At 37.1% G+C, this 22,763-nt stretch overlaps 1 protein-coding gene across 11 annotated transcripts in view; it reads left to right on the forward strand.

The window, feature by feature from the left end:
* Positions 1-22,763, forward strand: part of BCAS3 (BCAS3 microtubule associated cell migration factor) — a 362,757-nt gene that overhangs the window by 14,522 nt on the left and 325,472 nt on the right. For all 11 annotated transcript variants that reach the window (XM_086762785.1, XM_086762786.1, XM_086762787.1 and 8 more), the window contains 2 exons: positions 2,434-2,515; positions 11,656-11,728. In XM_086762785.1, the coding sequence (XP_086618911.1) occupies positions 2,434-2,515; positions 11,656-11,728 (155 nt within the window). The remainder of the gene's footprint in view (positions 1-2,433; positions 2,516-11,655; positions 11,729-22,763) is intronic.

The following is a 22,763-nucleotide window of genomic DNA, read 5'->3' on the forward strand; positions in this document are numbered from 1 at the left end:
TTCTTTCTGTAGTTCCCCCCAGTATAAAATGATAAAATAGTTATCTTTTAAGTAATGTATATTAATTATTAAAAAGTAAAAGCATTATATACATGGAAAGAGCTGACCTGGGACTTTATTTTGGGTGCAAATAAACTTAATTTGTGTTTGTACATTTTAGGCTTTTCTTTGAAAATCTCAACTTAAACTCTACCAGGTCTTGGCATCATAGATTAAACAAACATGCTCTCTGGAGCTCAGTATATTTCAGAGCAGAAACTGAGTTAAGAAGGTTTGGCCTTCTTGGTGTATCTTACTTTTGGGACTATAGCTTTGTTTGAAGTAGATCAGAGTTAGAGCTGATGTGCTGGCATCGTTAAAAAGTAGAAGTAGGTGACTAAATTGGGTTGGATTATATTATGTGAATCACTTCTTCCGTACTTTTGTTATGCTAGTTCTTTTCCCTCTTGTTTTCATTCGTAGCCATTGATGTGCATACACATGTGAAACAGCATATTCACGATTTAGGGGAAAAAATCTTTAATTGCCAATAATAATAGTTCCAAAGCCTTATATTTTTCTTCTTCTCTGTTTCCTCTATTCCTTTTTCATAGAGCTGGTGTGTTCTGATGGACAGAAAACATGCTGTTGTCTTCAACTTTTTTCATCTCTTTATTATTCTCAATTTCTTTAATTTTTCTCATTTTCTGCTTAGCTGTGCTCTACTTTTTTTTTTCCTGGTTGTCTCCTCTGGATGCAGATGTTATTTATGTGCTTTCCTCCGCCCCGCCCCCCCCCCCCCCCCCCCCCCCGCCCCTGTCCTACAAACTTATGCTCTGTTGAAAACAATCAGCAAACCTTTACTGAGTTGATTTCTGATCATCATTCTTTTGTCTTGTATGGAATCTGGTCAGCAAGCTTTTCAGTGCAGAGGCCTCTAGCTGTCCCAGAGGGAGAATTAAACTTGTTTTGCAAAAGCTGGAGTACTACAATGTTGTATGTTGTTCAGATGATGCTGCTAGCTGGACGAGGAGAATCCGCTATGATTGGAACATCTACCTGATAAAATAAGAGCAGGGTTGATTAAGGGATTAATTTTTATATTGATTACAGTTTTAAAACTGTTGTGTCCATCGGGAATAATCCTGATCGCATCAGTAACAGTAAGGTTGTTTCATACCAATGCGGAACTGCTAGCTGTCTGCAAATCTAAAATGGCTAAGAATGTTATTTTCCCAAATTTGTGTGGCTGGAATGTTATTCCAGGCATAATATGGAAAAGCAGTAGTTTTCTACATTCTATGTTTACTTATTGTGTACAAAATGATGGGCTACTTCTATAATGTATAGTGTTTTCAAAATAATCTTATGGAAGGCTTGTGCTTCAGTGGGTTAGGTTTCGTTCTGCCCATGTTATCTAAAGCGGTGATAATAAATAATGAGGCTTGAGGTTAAGATTGGAAGTAAGCTAAGAGTCTGAAGTACTGTACTTGTGATTTGTTGGTCAAACAGTAGGAGTATTTTAACTTTTTGAATGTGTGATCTGAAGTGCAGAAAGAAATGCGAACAACTATAAAGCGACGTTTCAAAAAGCTGACTTGGATTTATAGCGTATTGATTCGTAAGAACCTTGTTCCAAATTGTATTCACTTCTGATATTGTAAACTGCTTGTTTGGCAAAACTTTATGCCACCACATTGGCTGTGTTCTTAGTCTCATTACATCTGTTTTAAGTTGTTGGTTATTTGGAAATGAGCTTCATAACGTTTGCCGTTTTCCTGCAGTTTGACATTCCATATCGGATCCATTACCAGACAGTTAGGAAAATGCGTTCTGACTGGCCATTTACAGGAAGGCTGGAAGTTCTTCTTAAACAGCTTCTTGTTTAATCTTTTCAAGACTGCCATTAGTGACAAACTTAATTAGCTTGACCTCCTATTTTTGAACATAATTTTCACACCTGGAGAATACGGAATGTACTGATGTATCCAATTCTCTGATCTTTTACCACCAATGTTTGCCACTGTTGATCATTAGTTAGTTAGCATTTTTCTTAGAAACATGTGCTGTGTAGAATAAATACTTATTTCAGATTCCTTGAATTTTTGTGAATTTTGGTCAGCAGTCAACTTCAAGTCTTTTTTTCTTCTAAAACATATATAGTCATTAATAGTAGACAGTGCTTGTATCTCATCCATGCCGTCTAAGGCATGCGTTTCTAGAGACGGGCTGTCTTTGTTGCTGTAACTGGTGTTACTCAAGACTTCTAAGATATTCTCATTTAGAGAAATTGTGGACGATTGGTTAGAAAGGCGATGTCTTACTAACTTACTTTCTTACCTACTTTTCGTACAGTATGTTTCTACCTACTTTTTAACCTACTAAATATGGATATTTTTATAAGTATGTATGTTTTTTTTTACATTGTGTATTCATAATCCATATGTCTTGCAGATCAGTGGTGAAGCTCAGGAACTCTTTTCTGTCCGCCATGGTCCAGTTCGAGCTGCAAGGATTTTACCAGCTCCACAAATCAGTAAGTATATATTTATATGGTTCATAATTAAGCATAAAGATCTTTACAGATCTTTCTCCAAATCATTGCTATAACCTGATATGTAGATTTTTACATTAATTTTAAACTGTCACCTTCATAACAGCTTTCTACAAGTATTATTTACTTCTTTTTTCCTTCTACTCTCTAGTCCAGTGCTTTCTGCAGTTTAATCTTCAGATTTTAGATTTGATGCTGCTTCCTTTGTAGTTTAGAGGATATCTAGGTAAGTCTGTGCTCAGACATCATTCCAGAGATGTTAAGAATTCTATTTAGAAACACTTATTATCAGTATTTGATTGCTATAAAACAATATAAAAATTACTTTTTTTTATATAGCAAGGCAGTGGCTGACAGTAGTAGATATAGAAATTATTAACATTTAGTAAAAAGTCCTGTTACAGTGCATTGTAAAGTCTATTAATAATGCGATGCCCTTCTAAACTCTTAAACTGTTTAGAAGGAGGATAGTATGGTTGGTTTTTTTTTTTTTGTTACCCATTCAGGAGCTGAAACTGAAACAATGCGAGTAAGATAATGCAAGAAGTAGTTGATCCAAGTAATACAGTTTGTACAAAGAGAAAATACCCTTTTCTGGTTATTTAAATACTTTATTTATGAATAAAATATGAAGTATTTTCTAAGCTGTGAAATGATCTAAATAGTCTACTGCTGCATGCAGGTTTAGCAATTGCAGCTTTTCATGGTGTTTTTTAAAACAGGCTGCTTTTCCACTCCAATAAAAGTAACGAGAACATGGAATTTGTTTTTTGGGGTGGTACTAGCTTTTAATCTGTTCCCCTTCTCCTTATTTTATGTAAACTTTATTCAAACAGCTTGACCTTTTTAGTTGTTGAACTTTCATCATGATCCCTTGCGTACTGATAGGCACCTCCTCTCTTTTACTGCTTAAATCCTGTTCTATCAAGTTCTCAGACAAGCTGCTTAGTTTGTTAAACAGGATCATTTTGGAAATTCTGAGTTAACCCCCTAGAAGAGCTGGCTGCAAAATTTAAGCAACTATGCGTAAACAAGCAAATCCCTTTAAAAAACCCCCGATGCTGTTCAATCTAAACAAAAAGTCTGATTGTAGACTTCTTAAAGGCCTAAGATCTGTTGGTGTCCTGACTCAGTTTTTTGTTTCGGCAAAGTTTTGCATATCCACTCTCCCTGTAATTTCAGCTGGGCAAGCTCTTCTGTACAACTGCTGAGTAGTTTAAGTTCTAGTTTAAATTGGTTGCTATGTTTTACTTTGAGGATGGAAAGAATGTACTTCTAGTATGACCAAAGTTTTTTGGGTTTCTGCTGGATTACAAATTTCACCACTGTATTTTGAATTAATTAGTGTACTTAAAAATATAGCCTAAAATCTAATTGTTTAAATTTTAATTACAAAAATAGTAAATTATAATAATTTTAAGTGTTTCAAATAAAGTAAATGAAGAAAGTTAAAGGTTTAATGGACACATTTTATATTGTCTCAGTGATTTCTTTAGCGGAGGAGTATATGAAGTATGAGTATATGTGGTTCTGTAAGTCTATTATAGGTTAAAGTCATTTGAAGCAAAATTCTTCCCAAGCATGTTGTGCCTTTTATTCTCTTTATGGGAATGCTGCATGACTCCTAATGAGCTATGTTTTTCTGCTGTTATGTGTGTCATTAAGTACTGGATGTCTATGGCCCTTTCTGCCTCAAAGAAAAAAAAAAAAGGAGAAAGAGAAGTGTAAATGGAAATGAAAATGAAGTAAAATAAATTAAGAACCTAAAGTTCTGTTTTTTTTCTGACAGTGAAACAGTGCTTTCTGATTTTTTTAATCCAGTAAGTTACACTACTTATGAACTCCTTCAAGCAGTTATTCTTTTTCTGTCTCTAAACTGCATATATTTAGCATCTGCAATGATAGTTGTTACATTAGAAAACTATTCCAATTAGCTCATATTAAATTAAGCCAAACCTTTTAAAAACATGTTTTGGTCTCTTTTTACATGGCTTGTTTTAAATAAATCTTTGATTAAAAGTACATGAATGTATCATTGACCAGTATCTGGAATCAGATAAAAGTAAAGCTGTAATAAGAGGCCTTAGATAACTAACACATGAGCTTTAATGATTCTGAACGAAATAAAAGGAATTTGTAAAGGAGAAGCTGATTACCATCAGTAGGCTCAAACACTATTTTACTGTAAAGCTGTAAAAAGGGAATTCTTGAAAATAGGACTCTCTTGGTGGACGGATTTGGCACACTCCTAGAAGCAGATCTTAGTTTGTGATAAGAAGCTCAATCCCAGGTGTGAAAGGAAAGCTCACGGGTTTAACTTGGTGACTTTACAGTAGCAGAACTTAATAGTTTGTCAACTATTTTGTTAAAGCACTATAGTCCTTTGATGTTAGATCCTCTGCTGCATCACGTGCTTCCTAGCATAATCCAGCATTGTTTCAGAAGTTATTTCATACAGGCTTATTTCATGCAGGCTTATTGCAGAGGAGGCCTCCTCAAATCTGATTTAGCAGGTTATAAGCGGTTCTAGCAGCAGGAACGTGGTGCGGTATCTGGAGCTGGCCTCGCACACTGCCAGCGCGGATCCGGTGAGGTTTATTAGTTCAGGCTCTGTGCCATGCCAGAGCAGTTAAACGGCTCCTGGACCTGTTCTGACCTGGCAGCTATACGGCAGTATTTGTGCAGGGTTTTGTCTGAGCTAACAAACCAGGCAAGACCTGACCTGGCCCAGCACCACAGCGCTTTGATGTCTCTGTGTCTGTGGCATGGTTGATCTGCAGCCTGGATAAGATGTCCATAAAGAATTGAGATATTTCTGTAAATAACTCTGAAAAATGTGGACATTTTCTCTTTTCTGTGGAGAGAGAATGTGTACTGTTGCCTTTGATTATTTTCTACAGCTTGCAATATAAATGGCCTTTTTGGAGACTGAAGCTTACACTGTAACCAAATTCCAGGCTTAAGAGAGGAGATGAAGTTGCATGGCTAATATTCAGAATATGAGAACATCTCTCTCTGGATGCTGTCAATCTTAGAAATAAGAATACTAAGTCCTAGCACTTTGTGTGCCACGTGCTGTGTTATCTGCTGAGCTGTCTGATTGGCACGACTTTTTAACTCCCCTACCTCTGCACTTTCAGATCAGTTTGCTGTGATGGACTTTAGTCCTTATTTTTATGTGTACAGGTACCTGCTTTGCTGGGTTCTGGGTTTCTCTGTCTCTTCAGGTAAAACAAGCATACAAAGATGTGTTTGAAAACAAATTGATGTGACTTTGTGATTATTAGAAGGGAGAAAATATGAAGTGCTAGATACAAAACAAAACTCTACCAGTTAAATTTAGCCACCATTCTCTGTGAAGAGGAAACTACGGTTGGTAACATTATGGTAGTTAATGATGGTGAGAGAACCAAGCGAAAATCAGGGCGTATTAACGCCGTCCTCCTTGTTAATTGATTCGAATTTGTGATGTCTTCACTATTAGTGGAGTTACTCTGTATTGGTCTTCCCCTCACATAATACCTAATGGCTCTATTAGCCACACTAACCTAATTATTCATATTCTTTGTTCAACAACTTTTCTAGTTTTTTACCACTTCCTCTAGATGATGCCTTTCTCGTTTTTCTGAGGTAACTGGGTAGAGGAATACATACTAGTAGAATTGAAATGATACTGAGTTTTATTAAGTATTCTGTCTTCGATATTCCTACATTTGTCATGTGCTTTTACTCTTCTGATTAGCATTTCTGTGCTATTTATGGAAACAATAAAAATGTTACTTAGGCTTTCTCTGGTAGCTGTATGTTCTTTGACCTATGAAGTCACTAATAAAAGACATTCAGAACTCTTCTAGTATTTTTAAAAATTTATTTTGTTTTGACTTCGTTTTGAGGTCCATTGCATATATACTTCTGAAATCAGCACTAAAGAAATAATGCATTTACTTCGGATAGCTTTGCTATTGTTTTTCCTGTGAAATCAGAATGTTGCTGCTTTCTGAAGTGAGTTAGTGCTACCGTCTCCCACTTTTCATTACTTATCCCAGGTCATTTTACAGAACCTTGGCCAAATTCCTGCTTTCTGCCTTGTGCTATCCTGTTTGTCAAGGTACACTTGTATTGTTTAAAAGTCGATCAAGAAGCAAGGAATGGCTACAGAAATAGCATTGTGTGTGGTAATTCATGGTTAAAGGGTACGTGATGACAGGCTCGTGTGTTGAAGTTTAGATCAGTTATTGTCTGTAAAACCTATTTCCGTGTCTCAGCATTATGAAAATAAATTCCTCCGGTGAACTGAATTAATTTATTGCCATTTTCTAGATTATGCTTCTTGCAGAAAAGATGATATAATAGACTTACATCTCTGAATGAATTTGACTGCTTAGGCAAATTGACTGATAAGGAAAAAAAAAAGCAAATAAGAAAGGAAATAAAAGAAAGCAATCAGAGGTACTATGTTTAAACAACTGTGAACCAAGGGAACCTTATGGATGAAGGGTTGAAAGCTAGATTAACATGAAAAGCTGAAATTAATTTGGACAGAGTAGCTCTGCAATGTAAAACTGTTAAAGGTTTAAATTTTGCAGCAGATCTGTCTCTGTACTCTACTGCTTACATCTTTGATTTTGGTGAAATAAAATTTGAACCTCAAAAGCTGACTCAGCTTTATGTGCAGGTATACTTAAAAGAACTATGTAATATTTAGGTTGCTTTGTAAAGGAAGGCAGATGTGAGTTTTGTACATATTCAGCCACTTGGGTGGCTTAGTGGTTTTAAGTCCCCGAAGGCCAAAATAATTGCATAGTGCGTGTAGCAGAGGAGCTAGCCCTACAAGCTGAACAAGCAGTAGCGGTTGGTAGTTAGGCCTGGATTGGAGTAAGCGGGTCACGCAGGTGTGCGTTTAAGTTTCGGTGTTTTGTAACTGCTGTGTGGGTTGTTAGTGTGTAATGAATGCTAATGTGTGTGGATTATAGAAATTACAGATCCGAGTTCTCGACCATAGCCAGTAAGCCTTTTATAGATATTACAGGGAAGAATTCTGGAGCGTGACATTATAAAATACAAATTTTTTTGAAGCTGTGTGGACTGACCTGTATGCCACCATTTCAGTTCTGGCCACATCACATCAGTGCTTTAGACTATTAGACCTTACGCTTTCACCATATTAGTCTGATATGTCTTTTTAAGTTTTTCAAACAAGATTCCATCAAAATAAAATATTTCTATATGTCTTCAATTGATGTGTGACTCCAGAAAGATTGATCTCTAGCAAAAGTTTCAAGGTCATATTTTCATGAGTTGTTTCACATGGAAGCTACATGGTTATCAGAGAATAAAAGCAGCAGAAGAAACAACTTTCTATAAACATGCATAGGTCCTGTCTCTTTGACAAGACAATGTTCTCCAGCCACCGTTGCTTCTTGCAACATTGCTGTCTTGTCATCTCAGAAATGAGAGGGTGGAATGGGCTGAGGAGGCGGTAGATACCAACTGGGGCTGAAGGGACAGACTGAATTCTGGAGTGGTAACTTTTTATATGGTGATGCAGCTATTGGACAGGGACTTTGAAACGTGAAATGTCTGGGTGATGCTGGGAGTTAAGGGAGACAGAATAATATGATGCTCACGGTCTAGAACATTAATCCTAAAAGAGCTCCTGAAGTTCTGGGATGAGGACAGCAGTCTCAGTGCCATTGATCAGGCGTGGTATTGAGAAAATGCAGTGAGAGCTCATCTGTGCAGGAAATGGAGCGTTTATAGATGCTACCCTGAGGCTGAGGAAAAAATTCACACACAATTTTTAGGACTGACTCGAGCCTCTTCCCTTTGGTTTCAGGTAGCACATATGCTTTTGTGCATTTGTGTTCAATAAGAAAGCAGATACGAAATGGCAGTGATAAAGAAATGTTAAGAAAGAGATTCCCCCCACCCCAAAAGGAAGAAGCAAGACAGGGAGGGCGGACTGCGCGTAGTGAGTACCGCTGAGCCGTGTGGCCTCGCGCGTTTCCAGATGCTGGGTGGCTGGCGTGGGGCAGCACCACAAATGCAGCACAACTGTCAAGTAAGAGATAGAAAAAAAAGAGGGCTTTAGTTGAACAGGAGATGCACTGCATTACTAAATGGCTGTGATGGACCTTGATCAGTGGAATTACGTACCGGAAAAATGTACTGCATCGTGCTTATGTGCTTATGCTGAATAGGTCAGAATTTGACACTTGCGCGGTGCATTTCTTACTCAAGGGAAACGAGTGTGCTTCTCATAGTTTTGAGTAGCTTTTGAGTTCCTGTGAAAATCACTGGGTTTTCATATTTTTTTTTTTTTAAATTATTTTTCTTAAAAAAGGTGTGCTGCTGCGGGTTTTGTTATTGTTATTGGCATTATTGAGGGGCCTTAGTAAGCCCAAGGGCTATCTATTCACAGCTTCGTCAGAAGTACACTACATAAGCTGCTTTGGGCTTATGTGTGGATAACCTTTTGACTTCATAAAGTTCCAAATGTTGATTTGTATGTAATTTCATTTAGCCACAGATATTTATTTTCAGTTTTAAGTACACTAACTGAAGTTAAATTTTTTTGAAAAGCACATAGCATTTAGCTAAATGGAGCTGTAGATAAGGTGGTGCCTTGTTGGCAGGAAGGACAGTTTTCATTACTTTAATTGTGTGATTTGTCAGGATTTTCAGCTTTTTATAAATGCTGTAGTGTTATATGACAGAATTAAAAGGATTTAGAATAAAAGGAGTTTAAGAAAAAGACTTCTGCAACGGGATTTCAATACTTTTTGTATTTGAGGGATTTAGCTAGCTGTTTTTCATTTCAATCATCCTGCTGCATTTTGTTAAACACTGTGTGTGGAGCAGGTGTGTGCCACGTCAGTGTATCGCACGTACAAATAAACACAATTTTACAAATAAAAATTAATCCACCATAACTTGGGAGATTAAATCCCACTGCAGAACTAGAAAGGGTTGCTGGCTCCATTAAGCATTGCGGAGAGCAACACATGTCGCTTTCTGCAATCTCATGAATGGGACCGCTATTAACCTGATTTAATGCCCCGCAGAGTCCTCAGAATAATGATCCTTTTCTGCAATATTAAAATTTACATTCTGAAAGTATATATTTGAACTAGAAAATGGATTTTTTTAAAATGAGGGCCTCCGTCATTAGAGACTGAAATCAGAAGTTTAAGCACCTTTTGTACAAATTTTGCAAATCTGTATTGTGAGTACTAAAAACTGCTGTTCCTTTTGATTTTGTGCAGTTGTTTCCCTGTACTCCCCACCACCTTTCTTCCCCTTGCTCCCCTTTCCTTGTTGTTAAACTTAGAACTAGACCATAAAGCAACATAGGAATTCATATCTCTAATATATCCTAGTAAAAAAAATCAAGTGTAGTTAAATGCTTAAGGTAAAGTCCTGGCTCCACTTAAATCAATGTCAGAACTACTGGTAGTCAGCATTTCGCCCTTAGTGCTGAGAGACTGGCTAAGTGAACAGAAACAAATGGAGCTCGTCTGTTACTTGTACTGAAGAAAACAAATTGGTTGCCAGATTCTTCAGAAGACTATACGTTTCATTTATCAATTTACAGGTCAGTACATACAGTACAGGTATGACTCATAAAAGCCCTTCAAATAATAGGAATAAAAGGAAAATACATTTGGCTGGTTTAGGTTACTTGTAAAGCTATTGTTGATGGTGAAATTGTTGATGTGACCCGTTTGACTTTATAAATACCCAAATGTGTAGGAGGGAAGACGTATCCTTGTACAGATGAGAGCGCTGAACAGTTTTTGTTACAAATTAATTGCGTGTACCTGAGTTATTAATAATTAACAGAGACTGTTATGTGAAAATGTATATTGTTAATTGTTGTGCCTTTCTGAATAATTGATGTCGTGCAGTACACCAGTATTTGTGAAGTAAATTTTGAACAGACTATATCACTAATATTCTTTATAGATCAAAGGGTTTGATATATAATGGAGAAAAAAATTATTCTATTCTTTAGCACACACGTACATGCCTATAGATAGGTAGATAATTAAAAAGGCAAAGGTTGAAAGAAAACAGGGGAAATTCAGTAATGGTATTTGGTGGTGGTGGTTCTTCTGTTCTTTACGTTGGGTAGAAACATACCCTGGAATTTAGTAAAACGTTGTTGACAAATAGAAGGGACTTTTTTGATGACTTTGTCTTATTGCTAAAAAAAAAAAAGTTTTCTAAACTTTTGCAAGCCCATTTATAAGAACTATGATGTGTTTTGAAAATGTGATGGTTGTGGAGTCAAGGTGTGACGGTTTGGGAGGATGAAGGGCTGGTTTGAGCTGCCTGGCCCTGGTAGCATGTTCGGATCCCCGGGCAGGCAGCAGCTGAATTAGAGCAGAGCAGAGCCCACGCTGATCTCCGCTCCCGAGGCTACCCTGGTGTTACCTGGTGAAGCAGATTAAAAGTAGAGTGGATATGTTGTTAGGGTCGTGGTCTGGTCTCGCTAGAGGTTGCTTTCTTAAAGGCTTGAATTGCTTGGTGGCAGAACTTACTGAAGCCTGTTTTGAATTTAATCTTGGATTTTCGTAGGCACAGGGCATAGGCTGCAGGCATGGCCGTGCTTTGGGCAAACCCTGGCAGCCCAGCGCGTCACGTGCTGGAGAGCGGCTGCTCCTCGGTTAACGCTCCAATACCCCCTTCTGCCTTAGCAGAACAAATTGGAAACCAGTGTGAGAAACCTACGCGGAGCTGCTGACAGCCTTATTACAGACAACTGTATAAAACAATGAAAGTGAACAAGTGTTATTTGTTACAGTTACAGAATCCTTAACCCCAACTGAAATTAATAGGAAATAACTCCACAATCCTGGCCAGATATTGCTACTTGTTTTGTTACTCATTGCTGTTTCTATCAAGAACAGTTCTTCCAGTGTTCATGGCTCTGCCCCTTATTTGTATTTCTATCACTAATCTCGTACGGGCTGTGAGTTTTGTGTTATATATTCAATATCCTCCCAATATATTGGGCCCCCACAGCATGCACACTTGTACTTTGAAAGGTTACACAAACAGTACATACTGATTTGCTTTTTCTTTTATTTTTTTTTTTTTGTTGTTTTCCCTCTTATTAGGTGCTCAGAAATGTGATAACTTTTCTGAGAAGCGGCCTCTTCTTGGTGTGTGCAAAAGCATTGGATCTTCTGGGTAAGAATATGTTTTTGTGAATAAGTCGTATATAAAAATGTAATGTCATCTAAAAAAACCCCATAGATTACGTCTTTACAGCTCTATTCCCTTTTTGCTCATGGGATAATGCTGTGAAGTGCTTTTAAAGTTGTTTTTTCAGTGTGTCAGCAGACGCTTGCTTATGACTTAAGCTTTTTAAAAGGAATAAAAAATAGAGACTTTTGATAAAAAAATATATGAAGAGGTATTTTAAGTTTATTTTTTTTTCTCAGTGTAATACCAATTTTATGATTAGCCTTTTCTGATATTAATCCTTGTCGGAATTATTATTGAGAAATGTCTAAAGCAATCTCTGTGTCTTAAAAAGTAATTAAAAGATGCTTTCAAGCAGCAGTCATATACCACATGAATTACAAGCACCAAGCAATTTCAGTGTTACAGCCACTCCCTGTTTATTAGCAAAATACATGTAAAATCTACTTCTTTAAGTTAGAAAAGTGAGTTAGCAGTCTTGTCTTGTGCTCTCTGGACAGTATTGTTGTATCACTCCTCTTACAAAAGAGGGCCTTGAGATATTTTATGTCTGTTTGCTATGTTGATTCAGACGATGCACAGGATTTATATCTATACCTACAGGAAAATATTTGCTTTTCAAGGGTAATCCTCTACACAACGATTCAAAGGCTGAACAGTTGAAGTAGATCTTCTTACAGTAGTAAGGCTAATTCTGTGCCACACCTTTTGCAATTAAGAATTTAATCTAGCTGGGTGTGGCAGAAGGCTATCAAGTCTCTGTAAATGTCTCTGTAGGTATTATTACCGTGGTAAAGTGGAATATTAATGTTGCCTGTCTTAAATGCTTAAAAGGAAAAAACATATAGGATAGAGAAGTGAAATCTTTCTGTTGATGTGTTTACAACTTGAAAAACTGTTTATAGTGCCTCTTCTCCTTTCCCTTCCCGAACGTGTATGTAATCTTGTTAATAACTTTTTCTAAATAGGAGTGCGTGTAACCTGCTCTTGTAAGAATTTCTGTCTGAAGTCAAACAGTGTATTTATATGTGTAAAGGATATGGTGGATGGGGAAAAAACCCTTTTCTTCATACCTGTGCTTTAGAAGCTGAGATATCTGAGAAATGAACAAACTATAAGGAACATTCTTTTCCCTGTGTTATTGTGTTCCTCAGCTAATGGGAAATACTTCAAAATTATTGGTAGTTTCAGCTTTTCTACAAAAAAAAAGCTCATGTTTTCGAAATGAATGGGCAGGTTTGTGTTACTACTTATCTGTAGTTAAATATCTGCAAATAGAAGGTTTTAAAATCAGACTTTCTACTGTGACCAGAAGACTAGCATATCATTGAAAAAATGACTGTGCTACAGGCTCTTGTTTACCCATTTAGTAAAGAACCAGTTTGCTCATGGTGGTAAACCTGCAACAGAAAATTCTATAACACTTTTCTACATTTACTGCTCATTGCAAGTTATTTTTGAAAGAGTCCTTGCAAATTACGTATTTTGCCAATAGCTTTCAGATTAAGAGTGCTTTGATAGTTTGCCCTCAACTGGAGTCGCAGTCCTTTTGAATTGGGTCAAGTGTTGCACTTGTTTATTCTTCTGTTATGTTCATGGGTCATTTGATTACTTTTCTATAATGATTGTTGTTGATAAAGAAGAATTTGCATAGAACACTAAAATAGCTGTGTCACAAATAGCCTCTGAACCTGAAACACAATTTTAGTGCTATTCTTAACTTGAGGTTTTCTGCTTAACATCCTTTCCTGTGTATCTTAATGGTTGTGGACAGACATAACAACTTGTTCAATCATACATCTGAAGAAAATACTCCATTTATTCTAGAGCATTTATTCCAAAGCACTTGATATTTTCTCTGCAGCCATCTCCTTAGCTGCTTTGGAGATTATGCTGCCTATGGCATGAAATACTGCTGCTGCCAGCACACTACTGATGCTGCAGGGAATACGAGGCCTATTGCGTCTACTGCAATGGCAGGTAAAATAATCAGTGAAATCATGTAGCACTGGCACTGAAGTATTTCCAACTGAACAGAAAGGTGAATGGAGTGTCTAAAAGACTGAATTATTTTCTTGAAGACAGCTAGTCCAAAGCAGATCCAGATGTGAAATGCAAGTCTTCCAACACACAGTCTGTTATGCTGGTACATTAAACCACGTTGTCTTCCTTCCTGACTGAGATTGGACATGGCTATGAGAGTAGGGCCAATTATCTTTGCAAGATGCAGCCTCAAAAGAAAACAATTCCATCGGCACAGCCGCAGCCCTTATCCCCGTCCTCGCTAGGACACCAGGTTGTCACTTTCTTAGAGGAGAAACGTGTGACCTTCTGATGTGATTCTGCTACTTTCAGCAGTCTTCGGGCGTTCTCCCATTCAAATTTTACCCAGGTTATTGTCTAAAATCTGTCAAAATCATTTACTTTTTTTTAGTTTGACTTCTTCAGCCTTGATGAATGTTTGGATTTTCTCTAGCAGCTCTTAAAAAATTTCTGACTTCTGCTTGCTGTGCTCAAATTTTGCAGCCATTGTTACTCTTTTCCTGGAACCTCCCTGGCAATTTTGACGTTTGCAAATAAGTTTTTTATTGTGCTTCTCTGTTATTGATAAATAAGGGGCACAGTTAACATTTCAGAAAAGCTGGTGCTTGGCACCATGACGTATGGTCATGGTGCTTCTGGGGGCAATACTCTAATTTAAATTATTTTCCCTGCCAATTTTTGTATAGAATCCATTTTCTCTAGCTCTTCTGGAAAATGCTTTGAAGTTGTTAATTTTTTGGATGGAGGGTGAAGAATAAATGCGTTTTACACCTGATATGATGAAACCTTCATTACACTTTAGGAGTAGCTATCCTTGTTCTTAAGAAACTATATGTGTTAAAGAGCCATTAATCCTGTGCCCACACAGTTCTGCGTGGTAGTTGAGTGATCATACTTAGAAACGGGTTGATACTTTTTGTGATTTTATAGACTCATGTACATATATTCAAATGCACAGCAATCTTGGGGAAATTTAAATTTGGCATGTATGGAAATCACATTACTAAGTTTTAAGTGTTAAAGATGATAAACCATTAAAGTATTTTACCTTTCAGGACTGTATCAATGAGATATTGACACATTCAGGTTAGAAGCTGGGATTTCCTGCTTCTGCCCACTAGTCTGCATTAGTGGTTACCGTCAGGAAATTCTGCTCTTTCCCTTTAGCGGTAAAGTAAATACGCTGTAATGAGGGAAATTTGATCAAAAGCTGTTCTTTTAAATGTAGAACGCTTGTCAATCTGGAATTCAAACAAGTTTCAAGTAGTAATGAATTAATAACTTCAAAAATATCTCGTATGTTAAATAACTTCAGTACTTTTCACAGTCCCTCTAATGTACTGTGCACTTTAAGTGAAAGAAATTAATAAATAATTTTGTCTGTCATACTATGCTAAGACTTCTTTCCTTCATTATGAAATGAAGATGGGTATAAAAGTACTTTATGCAAAATAATATTTCCCTAAAATAAGTGTTCAGATTTATATTTAATTTTGAAATTTTTTTCATTGCAATTTATAGAGTGAAAGATTTCTTTGGTAACTTAGAAATAAAATAGTTTACCCCTCAGATCCCCATGTGTTTTACTGAATTACAGACTTTTGACAGATCTAAAAATATCTTGTTGAATTTTAGTATGTGTCCCAAAGATTTAACAATGTATTAACTTAGAAATTGACTTCTGGATAACTTGGCATGTAAGTTGCATCTCTTTTTCAGTGTAACCGAATGCAGTAGTTATTGATATAATTATGCTGATAAGACTTAAATTCCTTTGAAAATCAGTATTAAGGCCTTAAGCTTCAGTTTAATATTTCTTAGTTTTAAAATCTTAATTTCTTTGTGAGAGTCATGTTTGCTCTAAAAAAGTTTACTCTAAAAAACTTATTTTAATGTACCTTGGCATTTTGAAATTAGTTTCTGGCACCTGCTTTATGTAAAAGTTCTGTAAAGAGATTTGCCACCAATCTCGATCTTTGTGTTCCCCACAATGAGTGTCTTACCAGGGAAGATGAAATTGTGTTTCCTAAACTTTTGCCTTGTATCTGAGTTTCTGCCTAGCTTTTGGTACATGCATTTTTGTATTTTAAAAGTCAATTTTCCATTTTTCTGTTAAAATGACTGAAATGGCTAGCATGCTTTCACTATATAATCTTTTCAAAACAATACTTTTCTCAGCCCCCAAAAAGGATGCAATCTTGACACATAAATGGGAAACAGATTGTGTTTTTTGGCTGATACTGCTGCGCTGGTTTTAGATGTTGGTTCAGTCAACTTCAGTCTTAGATTACAAGATTTGCAAATTAAAGGAAAACCAGAAGGAAAGAACTTCTGCATAAATTGTGTTTTTGTGGAGTTTTGTAGAGGCATGTTTACTTTGTTCTTGGTGATAAGACAAACAAATCTTTATACACACACAAAATGAATGGGTGGTTTTTGGTACATATTAATGGATTTTCTAGCTGGTGAAACATCAAGATTAGTAATCTGTAAAATGAACAGAGAAATTTTGGTTTTCCCCCTCAAAAAAGTAGCAGTGATGGCTGCAAAACTGCATGGCAGAACCAGTCAATGTGCTGTTCAGAGCTACTCACTTTAAAGATAACTGGATAAGACCAGTTACGTTAAATGGGAATCTATTCCTGTTTTCCCCATATGGGTTGGTTAAACCTTGGTTTGGAACATACTGGATGTGAAAAACACCTTCAAACACAGCAGAGAGGCCTGAAATACGTGAGACGTGCTTTTTGTTCTGCTAGGATGTAGAAGTACCAGTATCTTTAATTTTAGTAAATGTTTCATTTTAGCTAATGGAGATGTTTCAGGGGAAATTGAGCAGCATTATTTTGTTTTATTTTAGATTATTAAGAAAGAAATAGTGGTTTTGAGAGTGATTGCAAACCTGCCCTGCAGTAGAAGATCTAGGTAACAAGAAAGCTAATAAAACATTCTGGTTTTTTACCATGTTTTTTGTGACCATGCCAGGAGGAGAAAAAAAAAATGTAGGTGCAGAGAAAGGGAGAAGGGGGCAGGGAAGACAGGTGAGTAATTGCAATGTCTTACATATGAAACCACCCCTCCTGAGTACAGAACGTTTTAAATACTTTAAACCCTAGTATCTACCTTTCCTCAAGTGCCAAGCGTTCTGATGACTCAAGCATTTACTCTCTCGTGCTTAGTTATGACTTACCAAACTTTGTTTCCACTCCAGAGATTTTTTTTCTTTCTTTTGTTTTTGTTTTCCTTATTAGCTAAGCAGTGTATCATACATAGGGGACAAAATTCTTGTAATGAAATACATATCAGTTTAGCTAAAGCATTGTATCGGTACAACTGTGGACTGACAGCAGGGTAGGCTTCAGTCCATAGTTCTGTGATTCACTGTCTAGCAGCAAAGACAAATTAAAATCCCTACTCACCTCATCTGCTTGTGCTGCTGCCCCTGCGCTGCTGCTTTCTGCATCCCTGCGCTGTGTCACTTCAGCTGGTTGTAGAGCCATGCAGTAAAAGGAGATGACAGAAATAATCCAAGTAAAAAATAAAGCTCCAGTTTTATTCTTTAATGATACAGATTATTCCAGTCACCTGGTTTACGAACAATTGTATGCAAAATTGCAAGGTGCCACTGAGAATGTAATCAATTGCAGCATGAAGGTGGGAATGAGCGCAGAGGAAGGAATTTCTTAGGTTAGCTTTGCTGCTGAGGCTGGTTAGCCGTGAACTGTGGTCTGACTCGCTTGCTCTACTGCTTTATTCTGCTGCCCATCCCTCTTAACAGAGCAAAACAAAGAAGGTAGAAATCTTGTAAGTGATTTGTCCCAATAACCATGTTTCTGGATAGCAATATTTCATCTTCTGTTAATGAATCATTCAGCAGGAGATGGGGGGAAAAAAACCTTGACGATCTCCTTTAAGTGCAGCTTGGATCTCAGAGCTATCTTTACAAAAAGTTTCTGATGCTTTGGTGCACTTGTCCTTTGTCCAAATAGCCAAATATAAATGCATAAAAGATTAGGAATTTATGCCAAAATCTTATGTAGGCATGTATGATAATCAGGTAACTATTTGAGTGTAGCTAATTGGAAGATCGGTTATCAAAGATTACAAAGTAAGAGTTTAAGGCCAGTAGACTTACAGAGAGTAAAGGACCTCAATCAGTAGCCAGCCCGTAGCACGTGCTAGGTTCGTAGCATATATTTTTAGAAAGACATGTTAATTTAGTGTCAAGTGATGGAAAAGTTTGGATGACTTGAAGAATTGGATGGAGGTCATCTAAGGGCATGAGAAGCAAGAGGTAATCTTTTTTTAATCATGGGTGGAGAAAGGAAACAAGGGCGAGTTAAAAAAGGAGGAGTAGTTGGAGCAAACAAAATGTGTAACTTTGGCTAGATAGCATTTTTTTCCCCCTGCTGATCAGTTTACAAGGCAAATCAATTGGCAGCAGATTTTCAGGAAGCATGCTTTATTAACATGGCTACTGTAGATTAAAACCTACTAATCTTAACTCAGGTTTAACATGTGTATATGGGAGTGTTAAGGTTTAGGTAGAAAGCAGCTTTACATGAGTAAGAATGGAAACAAATAAAGCATTAATATTTTCCTCACATTAATATTTTAAAATCACATGACCCTGTTCCTTGTCTGGCAAAGTAACTAGTTAATGCTAAAATCCAGTGTCCAGTTCAAAGTGTCTGTGGCTTTTAATGTTTAAAATCAGCTAACTGTGAAATGATTTGTCAGAGACAAACAGCAAAGCTTTCTGGAAGGATCACCCAAGAGAAGGAAATTAATGATGATGAATGAAGTTCTCGTTCACAGTTCTCACACTGCTCGCAGTCACTCTCCACGGAATATTTTTAGTGGAATGCCATTGCAAATGGAGTGGTTATGCCGTGGACTCACCCGGCTGTGCCAGGGACTGAATTGTGCAATTGAGTGTGCGAAGGGATATCCGCTCAAGATAAAATAGCATATCATTGATATCCGCTCAAGATAAAATACAGCATGTTTTTTTCAAATCGCACATAAAAATGAGTTGGACAGATGGTTATGATTTTCAATTGTATCAGACACCATGAAGTAGATTTCAAGAAGTTCGTTAAATATTTGTGGTCTTTTATTGAAGACTGCGCAAAACTTGGTCATATTTTTTCTCCCCAGTCTTATTTTTTGAAGACTGTCAGGGATGTAGGAGTTTAAATTTCTAGAGAGCAAACTTAATTGAATTGTTTTTATTCTAAAAAGTATGGTAGAACCTTTAAAGTTGGGTAAAGCTCTCTCATTTCTGTGTTCTTTGAGGGATTGAGTCCCAAAGGCTCTTGTACTGTTCAAAAGCTGTAAAGCATCACTAACTGCAGAGTGTGCTGTCCTGTCAACCAGTACGTCGCGAAGATTTCCTTCCGTTCTAGCCGATGCAAAACATTATCCTCTCTGGTCGTTGTAGGAAAGATCAGTTTAGTCTTAACAGGTTGTATGGTAGCTTTTAAGATCCTGAGAGATGCAACCCCTGAATAAAGTAGTTGAAATTCCTTTTAGTGATGTTGGACTTGATTGTTGCATTACATGCTAAATATAGCAACATTCTTTGTTTTAAGAAGAGCTCTTCAGATCCCAGAGTTTTTTCTTGTAACTTGTTTCTGTAGTGATATTAACGTACTTCAACTGTTCTTGTAGTGTTTACTGGTAATTCCGTGAATTTTCTCACAGATTAAAATGCTAGGAGATACAGCTTTAATGGAATAAGGTAGTGTTTCCATTTGTAAATAGTGAGGGTAGGAAAGATCTGGAGTTCTTCTGATGTTCCAAATGTTTGTCCGAGTGAACTACAGTGAGAAATAACCTCTGAACTACAATGAACTGTTAGTCTTGGATCAAAATTGGGGGGGAAGAAAATGAGTATTTCGGGTCAAGCTTTGACCAGTTGGTGAGAACTATGGGTAGTTTTGACCTTATAAAGCTTTGATTTACTAAGCTGTACGAAGATGAACCTTTCCTAAGCGATCTTTGGGACAGCGCGGAGGTTTGGGAGAACAGATTTCCGAGCGGAGGCATAGTTTCGTTGTACTGCTGTTGCAACCCCCTGCGCGTGTAACGATACAGGGAGGAGATGGAGGGAAGGAAGTAGCCGTTTGCTAAATGCACAGCCAGATAAAACCAGCTGGAGCACATACCCTTCCTTGAGTAACTTGTCAAAAGCAGCACTACAGGGAAAAGATAATGCACAGCGCCATTACAGGCAGAGCTGCTGGTTCCAGGGCCACTTTAAATTCCACTTTAAATTATTAAATACTGTAAACGCTATAAAGTTAATTAGAAGAGGAACAAACTCTACAAAGATAAATGTGTTTTCAATATGTTTCTCAGGGAGGGTACAGCAGAAACCAGTGAACGAGAGGAAATTTATTTCTGGCAGCACTCTAGACATGGAACTGTGGTTGAACTTTTTACCCTAATTACGTCCCCGCTAATGCCTGCAGCGGTCTGGAATCAAAGCGGCCCTTCAGGCCCTGGAAAGTCTCTGATGTGGCGAGCGTTTGTTGTGTGATGAGGGTTACTTAAGAAAAAATGGAATATTGTGACAGGATTTTTCAAAATTTCTCAGTTACCACCCACCTCACTTGTTGCCTACAAAAATAGAGTAATTGTTTGCATCTGTGTGTTTTTGTCTGTCTTAGAAATAACTGTTATAAATCAATGCGACATAGACCCAGCGGACAGTTCAGGATTCTGTTTTCTTTTCTTACGTGTTTTAGGGTTATTCCTATGTTATATACTGTAAGAAGGATTTAAAAGTACACTGCAAAACAGTTAAAAATTTCAGGATGATTTAAGTTGTTCTCTTTTTCTGAGGATGCCAACACCATCGGATACTGAGTTCTCAATCAGTTCACAGAAGATGCTATTTAATATGTTTTTTTCCTAAATAACAACTGTCACTTCATGCCCGTAGTGTGAGCAGCTAATTACAAACTGCACTGACTTACAGCCCTTGTATCTGTATTGTGACACAGTTGCTGCCACTTGTGTAATTCACTACAACTTTGGTTGGCAGTGTTTGACCTTTGCATCTGTTACTAAACGCCATTTTTGGTCTTACAGTGGTCTCTCCGGAGTCCTTCTTGTCCTTTTTCTTTTCTTTCTTTCCTTCACTAATGTTTAACATACAGAGGAAAAGTCAAGGGAGTTTGCTGACCTCAAGCATTCATTTATGCATTTGATTCTTTTAAATCTCTGAAGTGAGGAAAAAGACAATTAAAACACAATAAGTGGAATGCATTAGAAATCTGATATAATTATTCTTTTTCTTTCGATCTGATCTGGCTTTTGAAGCAGAAGGAATGTATTTTGGTAGCTTTAAAATTTTAAAATTTTAGAATACATAATACAGTAAATTTTTCTTCATTAGTTCAAAATAGAGATTTAGAAGGCTCTTTCTTTGTGAAAAACCTGTAAGGTATGTTCTTATTAAAAAAACCTTGCTTAATCCTTTCTTTTTTTAAATTCTGATTAGGTAATGTATTCAGAATACCGCCTGAGGAGACCCCCTTGCTGCATTTTTGGCTGGTTGCTCACAAAGTTATTTTTAAAATTAATTGTGATTTAAATTATTAATAGAATATTTGTACAGTATAATTATCTAATTTTACCAATTAGGCATTAAGAAAATAACACTGAAAGTTTCAGTCAACTCTGCCTGCGGAATTTGAAGGACCATCTCTCCCATTTCAGCATCTGCTGTATTAGGTGACCGTCTCCGTGGTGAGAATGCAGTGTTTCTGTGTGCGACATCAGTCGCTTTTAACTGAGATTCCTCTGAATTTTATGAAAAGTAGTCTGGTAAAGGAAGTGGCTATACCAGTGGCTTCACTGAGGAAAAGGCTGTAATATAAGCTAATGTTTTTTTTTTTTTTATGGTAAGTAATTCATATAGGATCTCAATGTTACGGCCAGTTCAAAGAAAATCAGGCTATTGGTTTTACTCTTCATGGGGCTCCTTGTTCAGAGTAATTCTTTTCACGTACTGTTTCGTGTGTTCAAACCAGCTGTCAGTGAATTCAGTTGCAGTGAAAATTCTACACATCTGGCCTGCCATGTCAAGCCATAAATTAAATCAAGTAAGATGTAAGAAAGGTAATTAATGGACACTTGTCAAAATTTTGGCCTACCTGATGTGCCCAGAACCAGGTAGAGGCTTTGTTGTTCACAGTGCTTTTCAAGTGAGATCTAAGCTTATCTCTGCTCAACTTCAGTCATCTGCACTCCAAATCCCTCTAATTCTTTCTTCGAAGTAGAATTGTTTTCAAGCTTCTCAAAAATTGTAATTTGAGCCATATACTAGCGTATAAACAATTAAGGTTTAGCAGACTCATAAGCAACTGAAAGATGTGGTATGATGGCTGCTGTCATGCGGTTTGAGGCAGAGGCTACTTAATACAGAGGTGATGAAGTGTTGCACAATCCCATTCGGTTTTGCTGATGTTGTTAATGACACCAATGGCAAACCTATTTTAGATAAAACAGGTTGCTACAGGGTTTTGTCTTTAATGTTGAATCCAAAAAGTGGTTTTACGTGGGGGCTGGGATGACGCAGCAGGCAGGCGTGGAGCTGCTTGCTTAATTTGGCCTTTGCTGGTGGTAATTACGAGTGAGATGAGAGGATGTCAATAGGCCTGTCAGAGCTGTGAATCATAAGGCAAAGCACAGAAAAGAAAAAAAAATCTGAAATCTAAAGGAATTCGTTACAAGAATCAACAGGATAAAATATTTGGACCTTCGTAATAGTTTCACCATGTTAACAGTTTCAGGTAAAACCACCCTGTAAATATTGATTATGGAGTGTTCAGTCGCACGCAAGTTGGAGTCTTAAACCTACACGGATTGCAGAGGAGCACGACACTCTCACAACAGCTGAGCAAAGACTTAGTCTGGTTTTGAAGAAACTTTGTAATGCACTTCAGAACAATGAGTTCTGTTGACT

The sequence above is a fragment of the Chlamydotis macqueenii genome, chromosome 19 (assembly GCF_036417535.1).
Source record: "Chlamydotis macqueenii isolate bChlMac1 chromosome 19, bChlMac1.mat, whole genome shotgun sequence".
Classification (NCBI taxonomy): Eukaryota; Metazoa; Chordata; class Aves; order Otidiformes; family Otididae; genus Chlamydotis; species Chlamydotis macqueenii.